Consider the following 19529-nt stretch of genomic DNA (forward strand, 5'->3'; position numbering starts at 1 on the left):
TCTTAATTCCAAACCACATGTACATGTTCACCTTTTTTATCAAGTCGTCTAAATTCCCTTTTTAATAGTTTAAGTCCAACTAACTCTTCTCACGCCTCCTTGATACATGTTTCATATCTGATATTTATAGATTATTTACTGTGCCAGAATTGTTGCTACCTAGCTGTGGTCCCTGCTGATGACATCAGAAGAAGAGATGCTGTGTCTCAAGAATATCAGGGCAAGTTAAAGTTATGAGTTTGATTTAGTTTAGTTTCACTTAACTGACAACTTGAACACAATGTTGGGTATATGATCAGTTCACAACAACAACAAACATCTATGTTTCAAGTTTTATTTGAACTTTTCAAAAGGGTTGTCCATATGCAGGTCGGACAGCCCAGGACGTGGTCGCTACTCCTGACAGCGGCGGACCAGGGATGTTATTATACATCTGTTGCATCTGACAAATGTGGCAGCCCGGATAAGGGAGTGGAGTGGGTCTGTGTGGCAGTTGCACTTGGTTTGACTGGTTTTGCAGCGACATCCAACCCGTCTGTGTTGGCGGAGGCAGCGCCAGAACAGACTGCAGGGGCCTCATTTCTGTGGTCCAGGCTGTGGAAGAACCTCTCCTCCTGACCCTTTTCTTCTTTTTGACCTACAACAAGAACATTCATTCTGTTATCATAATTGTGTTGAAGAAGATCTGGTGTATTAACAACTGCAGTGTTGTTAACACATAGGAGATGAGCTGAGTATGAGAGGTGTATACTTACATAGCTGTCCAAATTGGACCACTCAGGGTATTTCAGAGCATGAAGCCGCCTTTCTTCATCAGCCTGAGTGTAATACTTGGCCTGCTCTTCGTTTGTCATCGACTTCCACTGTGAGTACATGACAGCATATCATCAGTAACAAACACTCACACTGAAACCATGTTACAACCTCTGAAGTTTAGAAATAAAGCTGTTTTGGAAGTGCCAAAACTGCAGTTCCCAAATTGGCCACTTGGGGCTGCCCCAAAGTGAGTCAATGCTCAGTAATCAACATATAAATCAACATCATATCAAGTACACTGTAGACTCAAAATTCAAAGTATAAGAAAAATACCCAAATGTACACTAAGTTGGGTCGAATTTTTGAATATGTGACGTGAGCTCACTGGTCATACTATATTACCCTAACAGTACTGCAGCTCTTTAGACTATATGATAGCAGAGCTCACCTGCCAGCATTAGCAATGTACATAGGTAGGTAATACATTTCATATGTGGTTCAAATATATATTCAAATAGCTATGAAGCTATATAACAAACAAACATTTAACATGTTGTTAAATTCAATATACGGCCGACATTTGTGTTAGCTTAGCCAGTGACCTTAGCTCAGGCTGGAAAACACAACTGATGAAGTCTTATTAACAGAGGTTACCACCACTCATCTGTTTGAATGAAGAAATGCTTGGTTATGGTATGGTTGCTCTGTTTAACAGGTGGCTGCCACTAACTACATGCTAGCTGTTAACTTCTCTAATTCAGTTTTTGAACTTTATCTCTGAACCTCTGTCTGTGTTGTTTCTGCTTTTCAGGGATTTTTCATGCAAATATCACACAAATAAAATGTCTTGCTATAGAGTTTATTGTACTAACATGGCCATCAGAACAATCTTTTCTGTAGTTTTTTAATGCTATTTTATTATTGATCTGTTAGCATTGTTAGCAGGTATCAATGAAGAGTTAACCCTTAAAGGCCTAGACAGCCACCTGCGGCTATTTGTTCTTAAATGTTTGATAACTTTTGAACCGCTAGTCCTATCAACAAGCTTTAAGAACTCGGTTGCAGCAGACATTCTCAACTTTCCGTTTATACCACATTTGTCTCATTCAGCATATTCAAAGTACATAATATATTGTTTAAAAACCCTTCAAGTTCAGTTTGTCTCTGCTCTGCTGTGAGGATAACTGAAAAGCATAAACCTTTATAAAGATATATCATACTTTTTCTTAGTTTCACTGTATTTTCATCACATTCAATAACACTGACTGTCACCACTTTACAGAGCTAAAACACTTACCACAGCCCCCAGGTGCTTAGTCACTGCTGTTCTCCCTCCTTTAGCTATGTCATCTGCAACTAATGGATGTTGGGCCTTCAGGAATAGCATGAACGCGTTGAGTGGCTTCTTTATATATGGCCCGTCTCCATCACTCTCACGCTTTCTCTTCCTGTTGGAGTACCAAAAAAAAAAACAGAGCGTCAGCTCATGTTAGCATTGCGTCAAACTGTAAGGTAATAAGTAAGGAATCCAGACTCTAGCTCACCTGCTAGACGATACACATTTTAAATAAGAACTTACTTTGAGACTGGGGTGTTGAGAGGAGCAGCTACTGTTCGGTAGTCAAATATCACAGTCCCATTACTACACAGATAAATAAAGGACACAAAAAGTTAGATAGATAATAGAAAAAGTTTGTGAGTTTGAGGAGAGAGAGAGATAGAGAGAGAGAGAGAGAGAGAGAGAGAGAGAGAGAGAGAGAGAGAGAGAGAGAGAGGGAAAATAACAGGAACTCATGATGAGATATCTTGTGTGTCTACATCAATGTGTGTTACTTACTACTCTCCAACAGGCTGCAGCTGCTTCATGAGCTCTTCAGAGATGATCTCCAGTCCATTGACCAACTAGAAACACAAACACAACAGAGGGGGATTAGATGAACTGCAGTGATGTTTTTGGTCCACTAGGTGTCAGTCTCCCCCAAAATAAGCTCATTCGACAAATGAAGTAAAAACACACTGATCATATAGTAAGTCTGGATACTGCAGCAGTGGGTCAAAGAGGTCAGGGATGTGTATGCATATAAAGATGAGACAATCACAGTTAAACGTAGCACTTCCTTTTGTTAGCATTAAACACTTTGACTTTGGACAAACATCTGCTTTTTGAGTCCTTTTTGGCACTCTGTCACCACTCTGCTACTTTTTAAAGTTACAAAGATATACACAAGAGAATGACAGCTGTATGGTATCTAAGCTATATTAGATATGATTGATGGAGACAAGAAATGATTAAATGATGATATTCATCCATTTGAGTGTTGCACACATTCCCTCATGCCACCCCTGCATAAGTCAGTCCCACAGTTTGGCCACCCCAGTCAAAAAAAAAGTCTAGACATGCCCCTGCTTTGTGCTGCAACCAATCAGTGAAACAACAGAGGGAGAGGTTCATTGGTGTCTTACTTGTTGAGGAGCAGCAGCGCTCACAGGCTGACTGGCAGCTGGGGATACTGTTGCAGCATTATCTACAGTCCACTGATGGGACAGCAACTGCAGAGAGAAGGGAGAGGTTAACCAGCTGTTATGAACTCAAACACTAAACTCTTACCCTTTTCATAGTCTGGGCAGGGTTTAAACTGAGCATCAAACAGCTTCCTAATGCTGATAATCCTTATTTTATGTGGGATTTTAAAACTTCTATCTTAATCACAGCTGTCTTGCGTCTATGCTTCAACCCTAAACTAATTGACCTGTTTTTCCTATCATTGAATATCAAAATTTGCTTTATGCAAACGAACAAAACAAAGCAAACAAGCGTAAACTTGAATGTTGTAGCATGTTTGCACAGCAGTTAGGAATTGTAATCGTATTATAAAAAAATATTTGGTAACACTTTATATTAACTACACACTTTTAAGCATTAATTAAGCACTAATTAATACGTAACTCATCATCTGTAAAGCATTGTTCATACATTAATACTCATTTATATATCATGTACAAACACAGTTATAAATGTTTTATTATTCATGCATATGACTCTATGATCTGTTAACTAACTCTTTGTTCATACTTTATAAATGATGGATTCACCAAATACAAATGAGCTATTATGGTCATTATAAACCAGTTATAAACACATTTACAGGTTATGATCCTAACATTTAGTAAGGGTTAGTGAACACCTTATTACATAGCAAATTATGATTAATTAAGGTAGTCACAAATGACTTATAAGCTGCTTGTTCATCGTTTTGTGAGCTGATCTAAAGTGAGGACTTTTTATGCTTTACAAAGAATTCATTAATGAGATTTAAGACCAGCAGCACCTTAAAACACAGAATCCAAGTTATTGTTCAGTTTTGCAGCTGCATTTTAAATTGTGTTTACATATGGTTTTATACAGCCAGCGTTTAAATGTTACTGTGTCTTTTTATATATTTGATATGTCATATTTTATTTGAGTTTGTCCACTGTGAGCACTTTAAGTTTGCAGAGTATTTCAAGTTCATATGAAGAGTTATTTTGATAAACACGGTTTTATACAGAGGTTGTTTCCTTTTAATAAATACAAGTTAAAGTAAATGTGTTGTGTCTGTTTCCTTATTCTGACTTCTGTGTTTTCAGGTGCTGCTGGTCTTCAATTTCATTAATGAATGCTTTGTAAAGCATAAAAAGTCCTCACTTTAGATCAGCTCACAAAACCATGAACAAGCAGCTTATAAGTCCTTTGTGACTACCTTAATTAATCATAATTTGCTATGTAATAAGGTGTTCACTAACCCTTACTAAATGTTAGAATCATAACCTGTAAATGTGTTTATAACTGCTTTATAATGACCATAATAGCTCATTTGTATTTGGTGAATCCATCATTTATTAAGTATGAACAAAGAGTTAGTTAACACATTATAGAGAGTCATATTCATGAATAATAAAACATTTATAACTGTGTTTGTACATGATATATAAATGAGTATTAATGTATGAGCAATGCTTTTCAGATGATGAGTTAAGTATTAATTAATGCTTAATTAATGCTTAACTAATGCTTAAAAGTGTGTAGTTAATATAAAGTGTTACCAAATATTTTAAATTTTAAGTTGAACAGATAATAGAAAGTTAAATTATTGTAGGAAGTATCTGTGACTTGCTTCCACAGCAGCAATCTTTCAAAGCCTTTTTAGCACCACCTGTAGGTGAAGGTCCGTGTAAACAACCCATTTGGTCAAATTGACTGAGCTGAGTTATCATGAAGTTACATGTCATGGACGAGTTACAGCTTTTAATACATTTCATGGTGCTGCTTTGTTTTAATAACCACGTGTTAAGAGTTTCAGAGGCGCCCCCCGGTGACATTAAATTAAAAAAAATACAAATGATGTTAAAATGATATTGATAACCTTCTCATGTTGTGAATTCAGAAGATCTTTCTCTTCAGCTCATTAAATCATAGGCTACATGAATTCATACCACATGCTTTGTTATAAATAGAACTTATGTTTGGTATTTCAAATCTGGATTTCAAATAAATTCCACTAGGTATGAGTAACTCCATTTGAGAAGGACCAGCCAAAACTTTCACCACTGAAAATAATATGAATATTGAATATCTGTGTATCTACTCAGTATCGTACCTGCTCCTGGTTTGCATTTGCCTGGTAATGACTTTGTTCCATAATGTCTTCATGTGTTTCATACACCAAGGCAGGAGCAGGGATAGACCCTGAGCTGTCTAGATCAAACAGCGTAACTGCTTCAGCGGGCTCAAAATCCCCAAACTCCCTGTCCTTCATTTCACCAGGCTTAGTATCGGTGTATTGCTCAAACCCAGCATGGACAGGGGCAGGTGCAGGTGGAGTGAAGGTGGGAAGTGAAGCGTTAGCTTCTTCCGCCAATACATCATCGAGAGCCAGTCTGACAGTAGAAACTAGCTCTTCCCATTGCATGTCTTTGACAGCTTGGTTAAAAGATTCAATGATGTCCATGTTGAAGGCAGACATGGTTTTCTTGTGGCAGATTGTGGTCTCTGAATTTTCCACAAGAAGTATCTGGTGGTATCAGGACTCCTGTCACACACAACAATAGAAACAAACGTTTTCACTACAGTTTTATTGCATGGGAAGAGCTTCATTTTACACTCAATAATACAAGCAGTTTATATCTGAATGCTCACATTTAGCCTCTGTGAAAGTTACAGTACAAATACTGATAGATAATATGCTTTGGGCTAACTTTTCCTTTATCTGATCGTCAACATGTGGGCTATATATTATTAAAGTCTGGTTTGGAGGAGATAAAATGTCATTTTCAATGTGTCTGATGTCTAATTACTTCAATGTTATTATTTGTTACACCCGTCACCCCTGCCACAGGATAGGTGTCAGACAAGGTGATTCACAACACACTGAAGAAACAATCATTTACATAATATTCCAAACCAAAGATTAATTGGGACTTTCAAATTTAACATTTTAATATTTCAATTTAAGATGGGATATTTGTCTGGAAACACATTGACAGGACAAGATCAGCAAAGAGATGACTCATTCATCCACAAGGGTTGCAAACATTGATACAACCCAAAATTTCCTCCCAGGAGCTTCAAGGACATTGAGACTATATTAACACATATTTACATACATGTAGTTAAACTTAAAGGCAGCCAAAAGATGTACTGATATGTGAAATCAAATATTACAGTATCATCATTTTAACTTTCCATTACACTCTTGGAACATACTTTTTATGGACCCCTAAAATGTGTTGCATTACAGATTATCTAATAAAACAGTGTTTCAACTCAAAGTACTTCTAGTAAATATTGTTGATAAATAATACCACTTCACTTTTAATTGAATTAAATATAAACCTACTACTTTAAGTAATTAGTCAGTTTACATGTCAAACTACAACTGTTCCCATCAGTTAAAAGTTACCTGTTACCTGAATACTTACTTTGCTAACTCAGTTCACTGAAGGCTTAGGTCACAAATACGGCTTGAAATTCCTCGCAATGTTGCAGATTTTGAGGTTTTACACAAGTGTTTGGCTCTCACTACGACTGTGGCTCACTGGCTGAAGTCTTGAGTTGAAATGATTTAAATCTACTTTTTCTGACTGTCTTCAGTAGAATGTTACTATTGTTATGTCACAGTGATGGTATGACACTCCATTCTCAGGTTGTTACATTCCAAACTGTTGATAAAACTTCAGATTATTAAGATTTTCAGATGAAAACACATTTCTTTTATAAATGCACATAAATCAGTATCTATATATGGATATATATATCCATATATAGATGTATAAGTATTAAAACAGGGGCGTCAAACTCCTTTTAGTTCAGGGGCCACATACAGTCCAAGTTGATCTGAAGTGGGCCGGACCAGTAAAATCATAACTTAATAACCTAAAAATAATGAAAACTCCAAATGTTTCCCTTTGTTTTAGTGCAAAAAAAGTACAAGTACATTCTGAAAATGTTCACATTAAATGAACAATCTTTCTACAGAAACAGCTGTTGCATTTTTCACCATGATGAGTCTCATAGTGGGGCAAATATTTGACTCTTTAAACACTGAAACCTGCTGCAAACACACCAAACACACAGGTTACCCATACACCTAACGCAGTGTGTAATGTTTACAGCAAAAGAACAGATAGATCATAATAATGAAGAAGGTAAAGTTGATTATTCTGGACCCCTCAGGTCCAGCATGAACAGTTTGCTGCACAGTGTTTTATGCAGGAGTGTAGTGTTAGTCGTTAGTGGATCATCTTATAGTGCTCTAAAAAGTCTTTATGAATCTCAACCGGATTATGCAAACAGCAAGTAATTTTTCACTTTGAGAAAAAAAGTCCTGGAAAAAAAGCATTGTTCAGGTGCGCTCCGTCAGCACTTTGATTGTATGCGACCTCCTTAGGGCAAATTTTAAAAAGTAGTTACTTGTATTGAAAAATTGCAGTTAATGTCTTCTCTGTAATTTATTCACTTTACAAAGTCGTTCAGCGGGCCGGATTGGAACCTCTGGCGGGCCGGTTTTGGCCCACGGGCCGCATGTTTGACACCCCTGGATTAAAACTTCTCCAAGCACTCTCAAGAAAACAACATGGCTTTCTTAGTTGTCTTAGTTACGCAGTGCTTTCCGAAATCACACAAATGTCAGAGGAATCATCCCAAAAAATGTTTTAAAAAATCCCTGAAGCAGCAGAAGTTGGATGATTTGTTGATAAGCTACACTTCTGTCCTTGCTAATGGTTCATGGGTCACCATTTCTGCCACTTCAGTTGATTAATGCTGTTTTTGTGAACTGATATCTTAGGAGATAAAATTCAATCAGATTGAAGTCTGTAACATTTTCCAGAGGACTTGGCTGTTCATCATTATCCAACGGGGGGAAAATGACAAGTTAATTATACTGACATCAGCTTCAGGATGAAATGTTTCTTTATTTTTGTTTTGTTTTGCTCTCCATCTTTCATTGTAGCCAGATGAGTGCAGTCCTTTTAAGTTATATGCTATTTACCAACTATCCAGCACAGGGCCGTAACCAGGATTTGACAAATACAGAGATCAAAATTTGGTACAGATGGCACAATATGCACTATCTTCTGACATTGAATAACTCAACCATGGATATTTATCCTCCCATTTATTGCTGTATCATAACAGCCTCTGACCAAACTTCCTTTGGGGGTAACTGTGGCTTTGATTAATCCACTTGTTGTTCAGAAGGCTGTACTTCTCATCATTGAGCTTTTTAGTTTTGTACCTGGCAGGATCCAATTCATGTAGACAGACTCTCCCCTCTTCTGTCATCTCTCTTCCATCTTTGTCTCCCTCAGTGCTGCTCTCCCTCTCTTGTCCCTGTGAGTCTGCTTCACTCTTTCCCTCAGCCTCCTTTTCTGTGTCTCTCTGCTGTTGATCTGCGTTATCAACACTTCTGCCTCCACGCTGTTCTCTTTCTGTTCCTTCATCCACTGTCTGTCCCTGTCTGTCCTCACTTGTCTCTCCTGCTAAATTGTAAGGAGGATCATGAAGTTAAATAAATTACACCTCCTTCATATCAACATTAAGACACATTTAAATCATTCAAATACTAAATAGTGACACAACAGCACAAGAGTAAAAGTAAAATGTAGGTTATACAATGATCCTATTACTCTTACAGTAGGTATGTTGTTAAATTTAGACTATATAAGTTCCATTATGATTGCCACAGAAAACCTCTATGGTCATTACATTGTTTGAACTGGACGAGGACAGTATTGTTTGTTTAACATCAGTGTGTGTGTACAGTATATGGTCCAAGGATAATCCTGTCCTGGGTGGGGAACTGTGGGCAGCACTTGACTTCTCACTCACCACATTTCTTATTTTTTCTCCCCCTATCATCCTCCTCCTGTCCCGTTTTTTTTCCCAAAGGAGAGCAAGGCTTGAGTGTATTTCTTCATCTCTTTGCTCTCTAGCAATGATAGTATGTTTGTGAAGTGCATCACTGAGACGTGCTGTGTCCCAGATCTATATATTCATTTAAGAGATGAAACCATGTTGCTGTGTCACTCCTCATTTATTGTATATGTTATTATTACAGGTGCATGATACATGTCAATAAAGGAATTATTAATGAAAAACATCTTTTTGTTACAGTACTGTAAATAAAACCACACAAAGATTTACATTCAAATAAAGTTTGATTATAATCACGTCATGTTTTACAGATGAAAATACAATGTCAATATATTTGAAGCGTCATGAAGATGTCAATTTAATTCTCTACATTTCTTGTTGATTTAGCTCCACCAACTGTGAAGAAGTAGAACAGCATGAAGTCAGAGACAGGGATGTGAACAGCGCCCCCTGCTGACTCTCACATGTACAATATGAACAAACAGGAACTGTGTCATCACAGATTGCTCTACAGTGCTGTGTGTGGTCAAAGTTTCCACAGGGTACATTCAGCTTAACAGTCCTCCATGTTTATTTCCTCTTCTTGACGTTCTCTATGATGTGAACACTGATGACTGCACACACCATGATGACCAGACCAGAAGAGATCACAATTATCTTCACTGTGCACACAGAGATATTATTGAAATAACTCAGAGGACCTGAAAAAAAATAAAAATAAAAATAAAAATGAATGAACCAAACTTCAAACTTTGCTAATGTTATTGTTATTATATATATATATATATTTTTTTTTTATTGTAGGTCTTATTCTTATTCTTATTTTTATGCCTTGTACTAAGAGAGCACAGTTTACTAAAGTCAAATTCCTTGTGTGTTCAAGCATACTTGGCCAATAAAGCTGATTCTGATTCTGATTCTGATTCTTCTGACTTTCAGTGATTTTCTGTAAATTGTCTGAAAGTCTTACCAGGGTCCTTCTTACAAAAAGCTTCAATCTTTATGACGTCCTCTGTCCTGCTGACCTCGTTCTTATGGACACAGATGATGGAGTTGTTCTGCAGGTAGACATTGAGAGAGGCTCCAGGTGTGGTAAACTCTGCTCTCTCTCCTCTCTCATCAGAGCAGGTTTGGTCGTCACATGTGAAAGTCCTGCTGATGAGAGAGTCCTGAGTGCTGCAGGTCACTGTGAGGTGAGAGGAGTCTGAGCTGCAGGAGTTCACTGTCAGCTTCACTGGAGACACTGGATCTGTGACAAACAGGACAAGTGTGAGGAGTTTGGAAACAAGGAAGTATTTTGTTTTAATATTTGGAAGGTTCAGAAACTTACCCAGAACTGTGACCTTGTATTCAGCTACATCTGTGTTAGCATCACCAGAAACACGTGCTCTGTAATCTCCACGATCACTCTGTTCCACGTTCTTCAACAGCAGAGAGTGATTTAGGGCAAAATATTCAGCCCTTTCTGAATAACTCTTGACAATGGATGTCCCATGTGTAGGAAATCTTGCAATAGATTTAGTCTCATTAACAGACCATGTTATTTGATCATCCTCTCCTAGAGTAACAGCTTCTTTGACATCCAGAAGTAAATCCTTTCCGGTCTGCACAAACACAGGAGTCACTGCAACAAAGAGAAATATCAAAGTCATCAGTACAGTTGAGTCAGAGTGAAGTCAGAGTGAATGCTGTTGTAGCTCTGTGTATGTTGTGTTTATTACTGAAAGGAAACTGTTTGCTGATGTTCTCCCTGTGTCAACGACTAAGTGATACTGAAATATCACAAAGTTGAACTGTGATTACTTAAAAGTTACTCCCCTCATCAAGCTAACATGGATCTATGAGTGTGGGATTTATTAACAGCCAACTGTTCTCTATTAAGATAAGTGTATCAATGTGATACACTGAGACGTAGATGTTAGCATCTTAAGCTCCTTTTTTAAAGATATACCCTTTAGCATCAGTTTCCTCTTCCTCTCTAACACACGGTGAATGAGGACTGCTTTTCTTTCCTCTAAATATCCCCTTGATGTTTGTAGAGTACGTAATTGAAATAGCTCACAGCTCCATGACTTCTGCAGAAAGCAGTGGGGGTAGTGAGCACCCCTGTCGTGTCCCACACTGAAGGGTAAAACATGATGAGTGTATATCATTTGTTCTACCTGAGGTCAAAGGATTGGTGTACAACAGTGTGACCCAGGAAATAAAAGTATCACCAAAACCTTAAACTGATGAAGAACAATAAACAGGAAGCCTCATACCACACGATCAGAATCCTTTTTAGCATCCAGGGAGAAACAAACATGTTTCTAAAGTGTTTCTATTAACTTTTCTTTCTTGTGTTTTAAACGCGTGCTGCTGTTCTTTTTGTTGAGGTTCATTTTATTTCTCATCAATGTGAAGTCAAAATAGTCAAGTCAAATTTATTTATAGAGCACATTTAAAAACACAGCAGAAGCTGACCAAGAAACATAATACATCATCAAACTGTTGGTGGTGTTACGTATGTTTTATTTTTAAGAGACTAAAAAAAAGTTTAAAATAAGTTCATAGTTGTTCCTACCTTCTGCGTCCACACAGACCAGCAGTCCCAGAATCACAAAGATGGACATCATGAAGTCTCTGCTGTCCTGACTGAGTGTGTTCTGCTCACAGCAGCAAACACACCACAGTGTTTGAGCCTTGTTGATCTGTTTTCCTGTTAAACCCACAGAGAAAAGGATGTGAAGTGCGTCTCTCAACTTCTCTTTTCAGCTCTATTTTAATACTACTGATCTGATAACAGAGTTTGTTTGGCACTTTGTCAAGGAAGCTGATTTAATGGTAAAGAATCCATAAAAGGATTATAGAATAGAGTAACTATCGTCTGGTTCATCAAAAGCTTCAGGCTTCTTTAAATTCTCTTTAAAAATCTGCACAAATTTACTGTTTCAATCTCTCTCTTTAGAGTCACTGCTTTTATTTTAGTTGGGCAAAAGTATCTGAAAAAAAAAAAAGGATTAGATTTAAAGAAAGAGAGGGATAAAGAAACTTAACACAGCTCAAACCACTCCCCTTTATCTTGCAGCCTGCCGTTAATACATCAATAATACATCCTCAAACTGTTGATGGTGTTACATGTGTTTTATTTTTAAGAGACTAAAAAAAAGTTTAAAATAAGTTCATAGTTGTTCCTATCTTCTGCGTCCACACAGACCAGCAGTCCCAGAATCACAAAGATGGACATCATGAAGTCTCTGCTGTCCTGACTGAGTGTGTTCTGCTCACAGCAGCAAACACACCACAGTGTTTATTCCTGTCAAACCCACACAGTGTGAGAGTGAGTTTATACACTGATGACATGAACATGATGTGGTCGTCTTCTCTCCTCTCTATGTGAATTCTTCAGGTCTGATGATAAAGTTAATTTGTCTCTTTGTTTAGGACTTGAAAGTACAAATCCATGAAAGGGTTAAAACCAACAAACTAATATTTTAATACATTTTAATTAAAATCAGCACAAATGTTGTGTTTTATTAATGTTTTTAATAACGGCAATGTTTACACTTTTTTTGGACCAAAGTTCAGTTAAGTACACTAAGGTAACTCAAGACAAGGAGATTTTGAAAGACAAGTTATTGATCTCAAGGAACAACTACAAGAAGGAAAAAACACACTTCTATTAGCTCATTCAGGTTTTGCTTTTAGATGTGTCTCTACGCCTCGTATTCTAAGCACTTCCTGTTTGGTCATGGGCCTGTATTTAACATCATTATGTATGTGTGCTACATGTTGGTACCTACGGTAAACTGTGACGGCTTAAAACAAAGAAAATGTCACAAGCAAATGTTTCTCTACAGAGTGATCACTCTGGGCTCTCTGTCTTTTTAAAATTTACTTTTCAATTATGGTATTTCAATAAAAGTGTGTTTGTGAAGTGCATCACTGAGACGTGTTGTGTCCCAGATTTATATATTCATTTAAGAGATGAAACCAGAGTTTTGGGTCACTCTTCATTTATTGTTTATATTATTATTACAGGTGCATGATACATGTCAATAAAGGAATTATTAATGAAAAGCATCTTTTTGTTACAGTACTGTAAATAAAACCACACAAAGATTTACATTCAAATAAAGTTTGATTATAATCACGTCATGTTTTACGGATGAAAATACAATGTCAATATATTTGAAGCGTCATGAAGATGTCAATTCAATTTCTTGTTGATTTAGCTCCACCAACTGTGAATAAGAAGAACAGCATGAAGTCAGAGACAGGGATGTGAACAGCGCCCCCTGCTGACTCTCACATGTACAATATGAACAAACAGGAACTGTGTCATCACAGATTGCTCTACAGTGCTGTGTGTGGTCAAAGTTTCCACAGGGTACATTCAGCTTTACAGTCCTCCATGTTTATTTCCTCTTCTTGACGTTCTCTATGATGTGAACACTGATGACCGCACACACCATGATGACCAGACCAGAAGAGATCACAATTATCTTCACTGTGCACACAGAGATATTATTGAAATAACTCAGAGGACCTGAAATAAAGAAAAAAAAATGAACCAAACTTCAAACTTTGAGTGATTATCTGTAAATTGTCTGAAAGTCTTACCAGGGTCCTTCTTACAAAAAGCTTCAATCTTTATGACGTCCTCTGTCCTGCTGACCTCGTTCTTATGGACACAGGTGATGGAGTTGATCTGCAGGTAGACATTGAGAGAGGCTCCAGGTGTGGTAAACTCTGCTCTCTCTCCTCTCTCATCAGAGCAGGTTTGGTCGTCACATGTGAAAGTCCTGCTGATGAGAGAGTCCTGAGTGCTGCAGGTCACTGTGAGGTGAGAGGAGTCTGAGCTGCAGGAGTTCACTGTCAGCTTCACTGGAGACACTGGATCTGTGACAAACAGAACAAGTGTGAGGAGTTTGGAAACCAGGAAGTATTTTGTTTTAATATTTGGAAGGTTCAGAAACTTACCCAGAACTGTGACCTTGTATTCAGCTAGAGGTTTGGGATTGTCTCCAGAAACACGAGCTCTGTAATCTCCACTGTCACTCTTTGTCACAGTCATCAACAGTAAGGACTGATTCTGAACGCCAGCTTTTCCTGAATAATACCTGAAAATAGTTACTCTACCAGTATCATCAAGTCTTGCAATATCTTTCTTGTTATTGGCAGTCCATGTTAAAAATTCAGTCTCTCCTAGAGTAACAGCTTCTTTGACATCCAGAAGTAAATCCTTTCCGGTCTGCACAAACACAGGAGTCACTGCAACAAAGAGAAATATCAAAGTCATCAGTACAGTTGAGTCAGAGTGAAGTCAGAGTGAATGCTGTTGTAGCTCTGTGTATGTTGTGTTTATTACTGAAAGGAAACTGTTTGCTGATGTTCTCCCTGTGTCAACGACTAAGTGATACTGAAATATCACAAAGTTGAACTGTGATTACTTCAAAGTTACTCCCCTCATCAAGCTAACATGGATCTATGAGTGTGGGATTTATTAACAGCCAACTGTTCTCTATTAAGATAAGTGTATCAATGTGATACACTGAGACGTAGATGTTAGCATCTTAAGCTCCTTTTTTAAAGATATACCCTTTAGCATCAGTTTCCTCTTCCTCTCTAACACACGGTGAATGAGGACTGCTTTTCTTTCTTCTAAATATCCCCTTGATGTTTGTAGAGTACGTTATTGAAATAGCTCACAGCTCCATGACTTCTGCAGAAAGCAGTGGGGGTAGTGAGCACCCCTGTCATGTCCCACACTGAAGGGTAAAACATGATGAGTGTATATCATTTGTTCTACCTGAGGTCAAAGGATTGGTGTACAACAGTGTGACCCAGGAAATAAAAGTATCACCAAAACCTTAAACTGATGAAGAACATTAAACAGGAAGCCTCATACCACACGATCAGAATCCTTTTGAGCATCCAGGGAGAAACAAACATGTTTCTAAAGTGTTGATATTAACTTTTCTTTCTTGTGTTTTAAACGCGTGCTGCTGTTCTTTTTGTTGAGGTTCATTTTATTTCTCATCTTTGTGAAGCCAAAATAATACATCATCAAACTGTTGGTGGTGTTACATGTGTTTTATTTTTAAGAGACTAAAAAAAAGTTAAAATAAGTTCATAGTTGTTCCTACCTTCTGCGTCCACGCAGACCAGCAGTCCCAGAATCACAAAGATGGACATCATGAAGTCTCTGCTGTCCTGACTGAGTGTGTTCTGCTCACAGCAGCAAACAAACCACAGGCTTTGAGCCTTGTTGATCTGTTTTCCTGTTAAACCCACAGAGAAAAGGGTGTGCAGTGCGTCTCTCAACTATTCTATTTTAATACTTCCGATCTGATGAAAGAGTTTGTCTGGCACTTTGTCAAGGAATCTGATTTAATGGTAAATAATCTATAAAAAGATGATAAACAAGAGTAAATATCATCTGGTTTATCAAAAGCTTCAGGCTTCTTTAAAATCTCTTTAAAATTCAGTACAAATATTATATTTTAATCTCTCTCTTTAGAACTACTGCTTTTATTTTAGTTGGGCAAAAGTATCTGAAAAAAAAAGGATTTTTAAAGAAAGAAAAGGATAAAGAAACTGAACACAGCTCAAACCACTCCCCTTTATCTTGCAGCCTGCCATTAGTATACACACAACATGTAGAAACCAGAGCTTCACTGTGTCAGCTCCCCTTAAAAACAAAGACATAAAGAGGAACAAGCAGTGGTAGATTTAACATTCAACAATCAGATTTAACATTTAGCATTTAACATTCATACTTATATTTAACATTTAAGATTCAATTCAACATTTAACATTTAGATTTAACATTTAACATTTAACATTTAGATTTACATTTAACATTTAACATTTAGATTTACATTTAACATTTAACATTTAGATTTAACATTTAACATTTAGATTTACATTTAACATTTAAGATTCACATTTAACATTTAGATTTAACATTTAACATTTAACATTTAACATTTAGATTTACATTTAACATTTAACATTCATACTTATATTAAACATTTAAGATTCAAATTCAACATTTAACATTTAGATTTAACTTTTAACATTTACAGAAGCTTAGTTCTGAGCACTTTGTTAAAAGTCAAGTGACATGTATTTATAAAGCACATTTAAAAACAGCAGAAGCTGACCAAAGTGCTGTACAATACATAAAAACACAATGTGAGACCAAACAAGCAATCATTTAAAAAGAGACAAACAAATGACAAGGAAAGCACAGCATTGGAAATGAGAACGTATTCAGGGCTTGAGGACTCAAATGCTAAAAGATAAAAGTGCGTTTTGATACGAGTCTTAAAAGAGTCGACAGAGGGGGCAGACCTGATTGAGGACTGGAGGCTTTTCCAAAGACACGGGCCTTTACACTTAAAGCGCGGTCACCCTTTGGCTTATATTTTGACCGAGGAACAGCCAGGAGACCCATGTCAGAAGACCTCAGGGGCCTGTAGGTTCTGTAAGGGCTCAGGAGGTCAGTTATATAGGGAGGGGCCAGACCATTCAGAGCTTTAAAAACAAAAAGCAAAATCTTAAAATCAATTCTGAAGCCAATTGGAAGCCAGTGGAGGGAAGCCAAGACGGGGCTGATGTGATCCCTCTTCCTGGAACCAGTCAGAAGTACTGAGAGATCATGTGACCTGCTCTGTAGCAATGATAGTGTGTTTGTGAAGTGCTTCACTGAGACGTGCTGTGTCCCAGATCTTTATATTCATTCAAGAGATGAAACCATATATTTGGGTCACTCCTCATTTATTGTTTATATTATTATTACAGGTGCATGATACATGTCAATAAAGGATTTATTAATGAAAAACATCTTTTTGTTACAGTACTGTAAATAAAACCACACAAAGATTTACAAACAAATAAAATGAACTCTTTTATAAATCTCATGGAGTTATTATTTATTGTAAAATCTAGAAGGATCTATGAAAAGCAGACTTGCCTGAAAAAATGCAATGTAAATATATTTGAATAAGTAGAACAGCATGAAGTCAGAGACAGGGATGTGAACAGCGCCCCCTGCTGACTCTCACATGTACAATATGAACAAACAGGAACTGTGTCATCACAGATTGCTCTACAGTGCTGTGTGTGGTCAAAGTTTCCACAGGGTACATTCAGCTTTACAGTCCTCCATGTTTATTTCCTCTTCTTGACATTCTCTATGATGTGAACACTGATGACCGCACACACCATGATGACCAGACCAGAAGAGATCACAATTATCTTCACTGTGAACACAGAGATATTATTGAAATAACTCTGAGGACCTGAAAAAAAGAAAAAAAAAATGAACCAAACTTCAAACTTTGAGTGATTATCTGTAGATTGTCTTAAAGTCTTACCAGGGTCCTTCTTACAAAAAGCTTCAATCTTTATGACGTCCTCTGTCCAGCTGACCTCGTTCTTATGGACACAGGTGATGAATCTTCTCTTAAGGTAGACATTGAAAAAGGCTCCAGGTGTGGTAAACTCTGCTCTCTCTCCTCTCTCATCAGAGCAGGTTTGGTCGTCACATGTGAAAGTCCTGCTGATGAGAGAGTCCTGAGTGCTGCAGGTCACTGTGAGGTTAGAGGAGTCTGAGCTGCAGGAGTTCACTGTCAGCTTCACTGGAGACACTGGATCTGTGACAAACAGGACAAGTGTGAGGAGTTTGGAAACAAGGAAGTTTTTTGTTTTAATATTTGGAAGGTTCAGAAACTTACCCAGAACTGTGACCTTGTATTCAGCTACATCTGTGTTAGCATCAGCAGAAACTTGTGCTCTGTAGTATCCACTATCACTCTGTTCCACGTTCTTCAACAGCAGAGAGTGATTTAGAGCAAAATATTCAGCCCTTTCTGAATAACTCTTAAAAAATATTTTCCCATGTGCATAAAATCTTGCAATAGATTTAGTCTTATTAACAGACCATGTTAAAACATCAGTCTCTCCTAGAGTAACAGCTTCTTTGACATCCAGAAGTAAATCCTTTCCGGTCTGCACAAACACAGGAGTCACTGCAACAAAGAGAAATATCAAAGTCATCAGTACAGTTGAGTCAGAGTGAAGTCAGAGTGAATGCTGTTGTAGCTCTGTGTATGTTGTGTTTATTACTGAAAGGAAACTGTTTGCTGATGTTCTCCCTGTGTCAACGACTAAGTGATACTGAAATATCACAAAGTTGAACTGTGATTACTTAAAAGTTACTCCCCTCATCAAGCTAACATGGATCTATGAGTGTGGGATTTATTAACAGCCAACTGTTCTCTATTAAGATAAGTGTATCAATGTGATACACTGAGACGTAGATGTTAGCATCTTAAGTTCCTTTTTTAAAGATATACCCTTTAGCATCAGTTTCCTCTTCCTCTCTAACACACGGTGAATGAGGACTGCTTTTCTTCCTTCTGCAGAAAGCAGTGGGGGTAGTGAGCACCCCTGTCGTGTCCCACACTGAAGGGTAAAACATGATGAGTGTATATCATTTGTTCTACCTGAGGTCAAAGGATTGGTGTACAACAGTGTGACCCAGGAAATAAAAGTATCACCAAAACCTTAAACTGATGAAGAACATTAAACAGGAAGCCTCATACCACATGATCAGAATCCTTTTGAGCATCCAGGGAGAAACAAACATGTTTCTAAAGTGTTTATATTAACTTTTCTTTCTTGTGTTTTAAACGCGTGCTGCTGTTCTTTTTGTTGAGGTTCATTTTATTTCTCATCAATGTGAAGTCAAAATAATACATCATCAAACTGTTGATGGTGTTACATGTGTTTTATTTTTAAAAGACTAAAAAAAAGTTAAAATAAGTTCATAGTTGTTCCTACCTTCTGCGTCCACGCAGACCAGCAGTCCCAGAATCACAAAGATGGACATCATGAAGTCTCTGCTGTCCTGACTGAGTGTGTGTTCTGCTCACAGCAGCAAACAAACCACAGGCTTTGAGCCTTGTTGATCTGTTTTCCTGTTAAACCCACAGAGAAAAGGGTGTGAAGTGCGTCTCTCAACTATTCTATTTTAATACTTCCGATCTGATGAAAGAGTTTGTCTGGCACTTTGTCAAGGAATCTGATTTAATGGTAAATAATCTATAAAGAGATTATAACCAAGAGTAAATATCATCTGGTTTATCAAAAGTTTCAGGCTTCTTTAAAATCTCTTTAAAATTCAGTACAAATATTATATTTTAATCTCTCTCTTTAGAACTACTGCTTTTATTTTAGTTGGGCAAAAGTATCTGAAAAAAAAAGGATTTTTAAAGAAAGAAAAGGATAAAGAAACTGAACACAGCTCAAACCACTCCCCTTTATCTTGCAGCCTGCCATTAGTATACACACAACATGTAGAAACCAGAGC

The 19529-nt window shown here is 37.3% G+C and overlaps 4 protein-coding genes across 9 annotated transcripts; all 4 read right to left on the bottom strand.

Annotated features, from left to right (window-relative positions):
• Positions 1-320: 320 nt before the first annotated feature.
• LOC117826930 (transcription factor Sox-5-like) lies at positions 321-6857 on the bottom strand. Its single transcript, XM_034703356.1, has 8 exons — positions 6715-6857; positions 5394-5825; positions 3220-3306; positions 2594-2658; positions 2336-2398; positions 2054-2204; positions 756-863; positions 321-637 (listed from the first exon to the last, which is right to left on the bottom strand). The coding sequence occupies exons 2-8, from the start codon at positions 5757-5759 to the stop codon at positions 347-349; spliced, it is 1131 nt and encodes a 376-aa protein (XP_034559247.1). The 5' UTR covers positions 5760-5825; positions 6715-6857; the 3' UTR covers positions 321-346.
• Positions 6858-9386: 2529 nt separating this feature from the next.
• On the bottom strand, positions 9387-11863 carry LOC117826197 (CD48 antigen-like). 2 transcript variants are annotated; one of them, XM_034702094.1, is made up of 4 exons: positions 11733-11863; positions 10500-10793; positions 10140-10418; positions 9387-9870 (listed from the first exon to the last, which is right to left on the bottom strand). In XM_034702094.1, the coding sequence occupies exons 1-4, from the start codon at positions 11782-11784 to the stop codon at positions 9740-9742; spliced, it is 756 nt and encodes a 251-aa protein (XP_034557985.1). In that variant the 5' UTR covers positions 11785-11863; the 3' UTR covers positions 9387-9739. The 2 variants fall into 2 exon arrangements, with proteins under 2 accessions (XP_034557985.1, XP_034557983.1); XM_034702092.1 differs by lacking the exon at positions 11733-11863 and adding an exon at positions 11121-11385.
• A 1328-nt stretch (positions 11864-13191) lies between these two features.
• Positions 13192-15427, bottom strand: LOC117826199. 2 transcript variants are annotated; one of them, XM_034702100.1, is made up of 4 exons: positions 15298-15427; positions 14132-14422; positions 13772-14050; positions 13192-13658 (listed from the first exon to the last, which is right to left on the bottom strand). In XM_034702100.1, exons 1-4 carry the CDS (start codon positions 15347-15349, stop codon positions 13567-13569), a joined length of 714 nt encoding a protein of 237 aa, XP_034557991.1. In that variant the 5' UTR covers positions 15350-15427; the 3' UTR covers positions 13192-13566. The 2 variants fall into 2 exon arrangements, with proteins under 2 accessions (XP_034557991.1, XP_034557990.1); XM_034702099.1 differs by having other exon boundaries at positions 13194-13697; positions 15298-15426.
• A 1489-nt stretch (positions 15428-16916) lies between these two features.
• Positions 16917-19185, bottom strand: LOC117826198. 4 transcript variants are annotated; one of them, XM_034702097.1, is made up of 5 exons: positions 19001-19146; positions 18099-18186; positions 17893-17983; positions 17533-17811; positions 16917-17457 (listed from the first exon to the last, which is right to left on the bottom strand). In XM_034702097.1, the coding sequence occupies exons 2-5, from the start codon at positions 18099-18101 to the stop codon at positions 17327-17329; spliced, it is 504 nt and encodes a 167-aa protein (XP_034557988.1). In that variant the 5' UTR covers positions 18102-18186; positions 19001-19146; the 3' UTR covers positions 16917-17326. The 4 variants fall into 4 exon arrangements, with proteins under 4 accessions (XP_034557988.1, XP_034557989.1, XP_034557987.1 ...); XM_034702098.1 differs by lacking the exon at positions 19001-19146 and adding an exon at positions 18514-18528; XM_034702096.1 differs by having other exon boundaries at positions 16917-17418; positions 17893-18186; positions 19001-19185.
• Positions 19186-19529: the final 344 nt, after the last annotated feature.

This window comes from Notolabrus celidotus, chromosome 15, assembly GCF_009762535.1.
Source record: "Notolabrus celidotus isolate fNotCel1 chromosome 15, fNotCel1.pri, whole genome shotgun sequence".
NCBI lineage: Eukaryota > Metazoa > Chordata > Actinopteri > Labriformes > Labridae > Notolabrus > Notolabrus celidotus.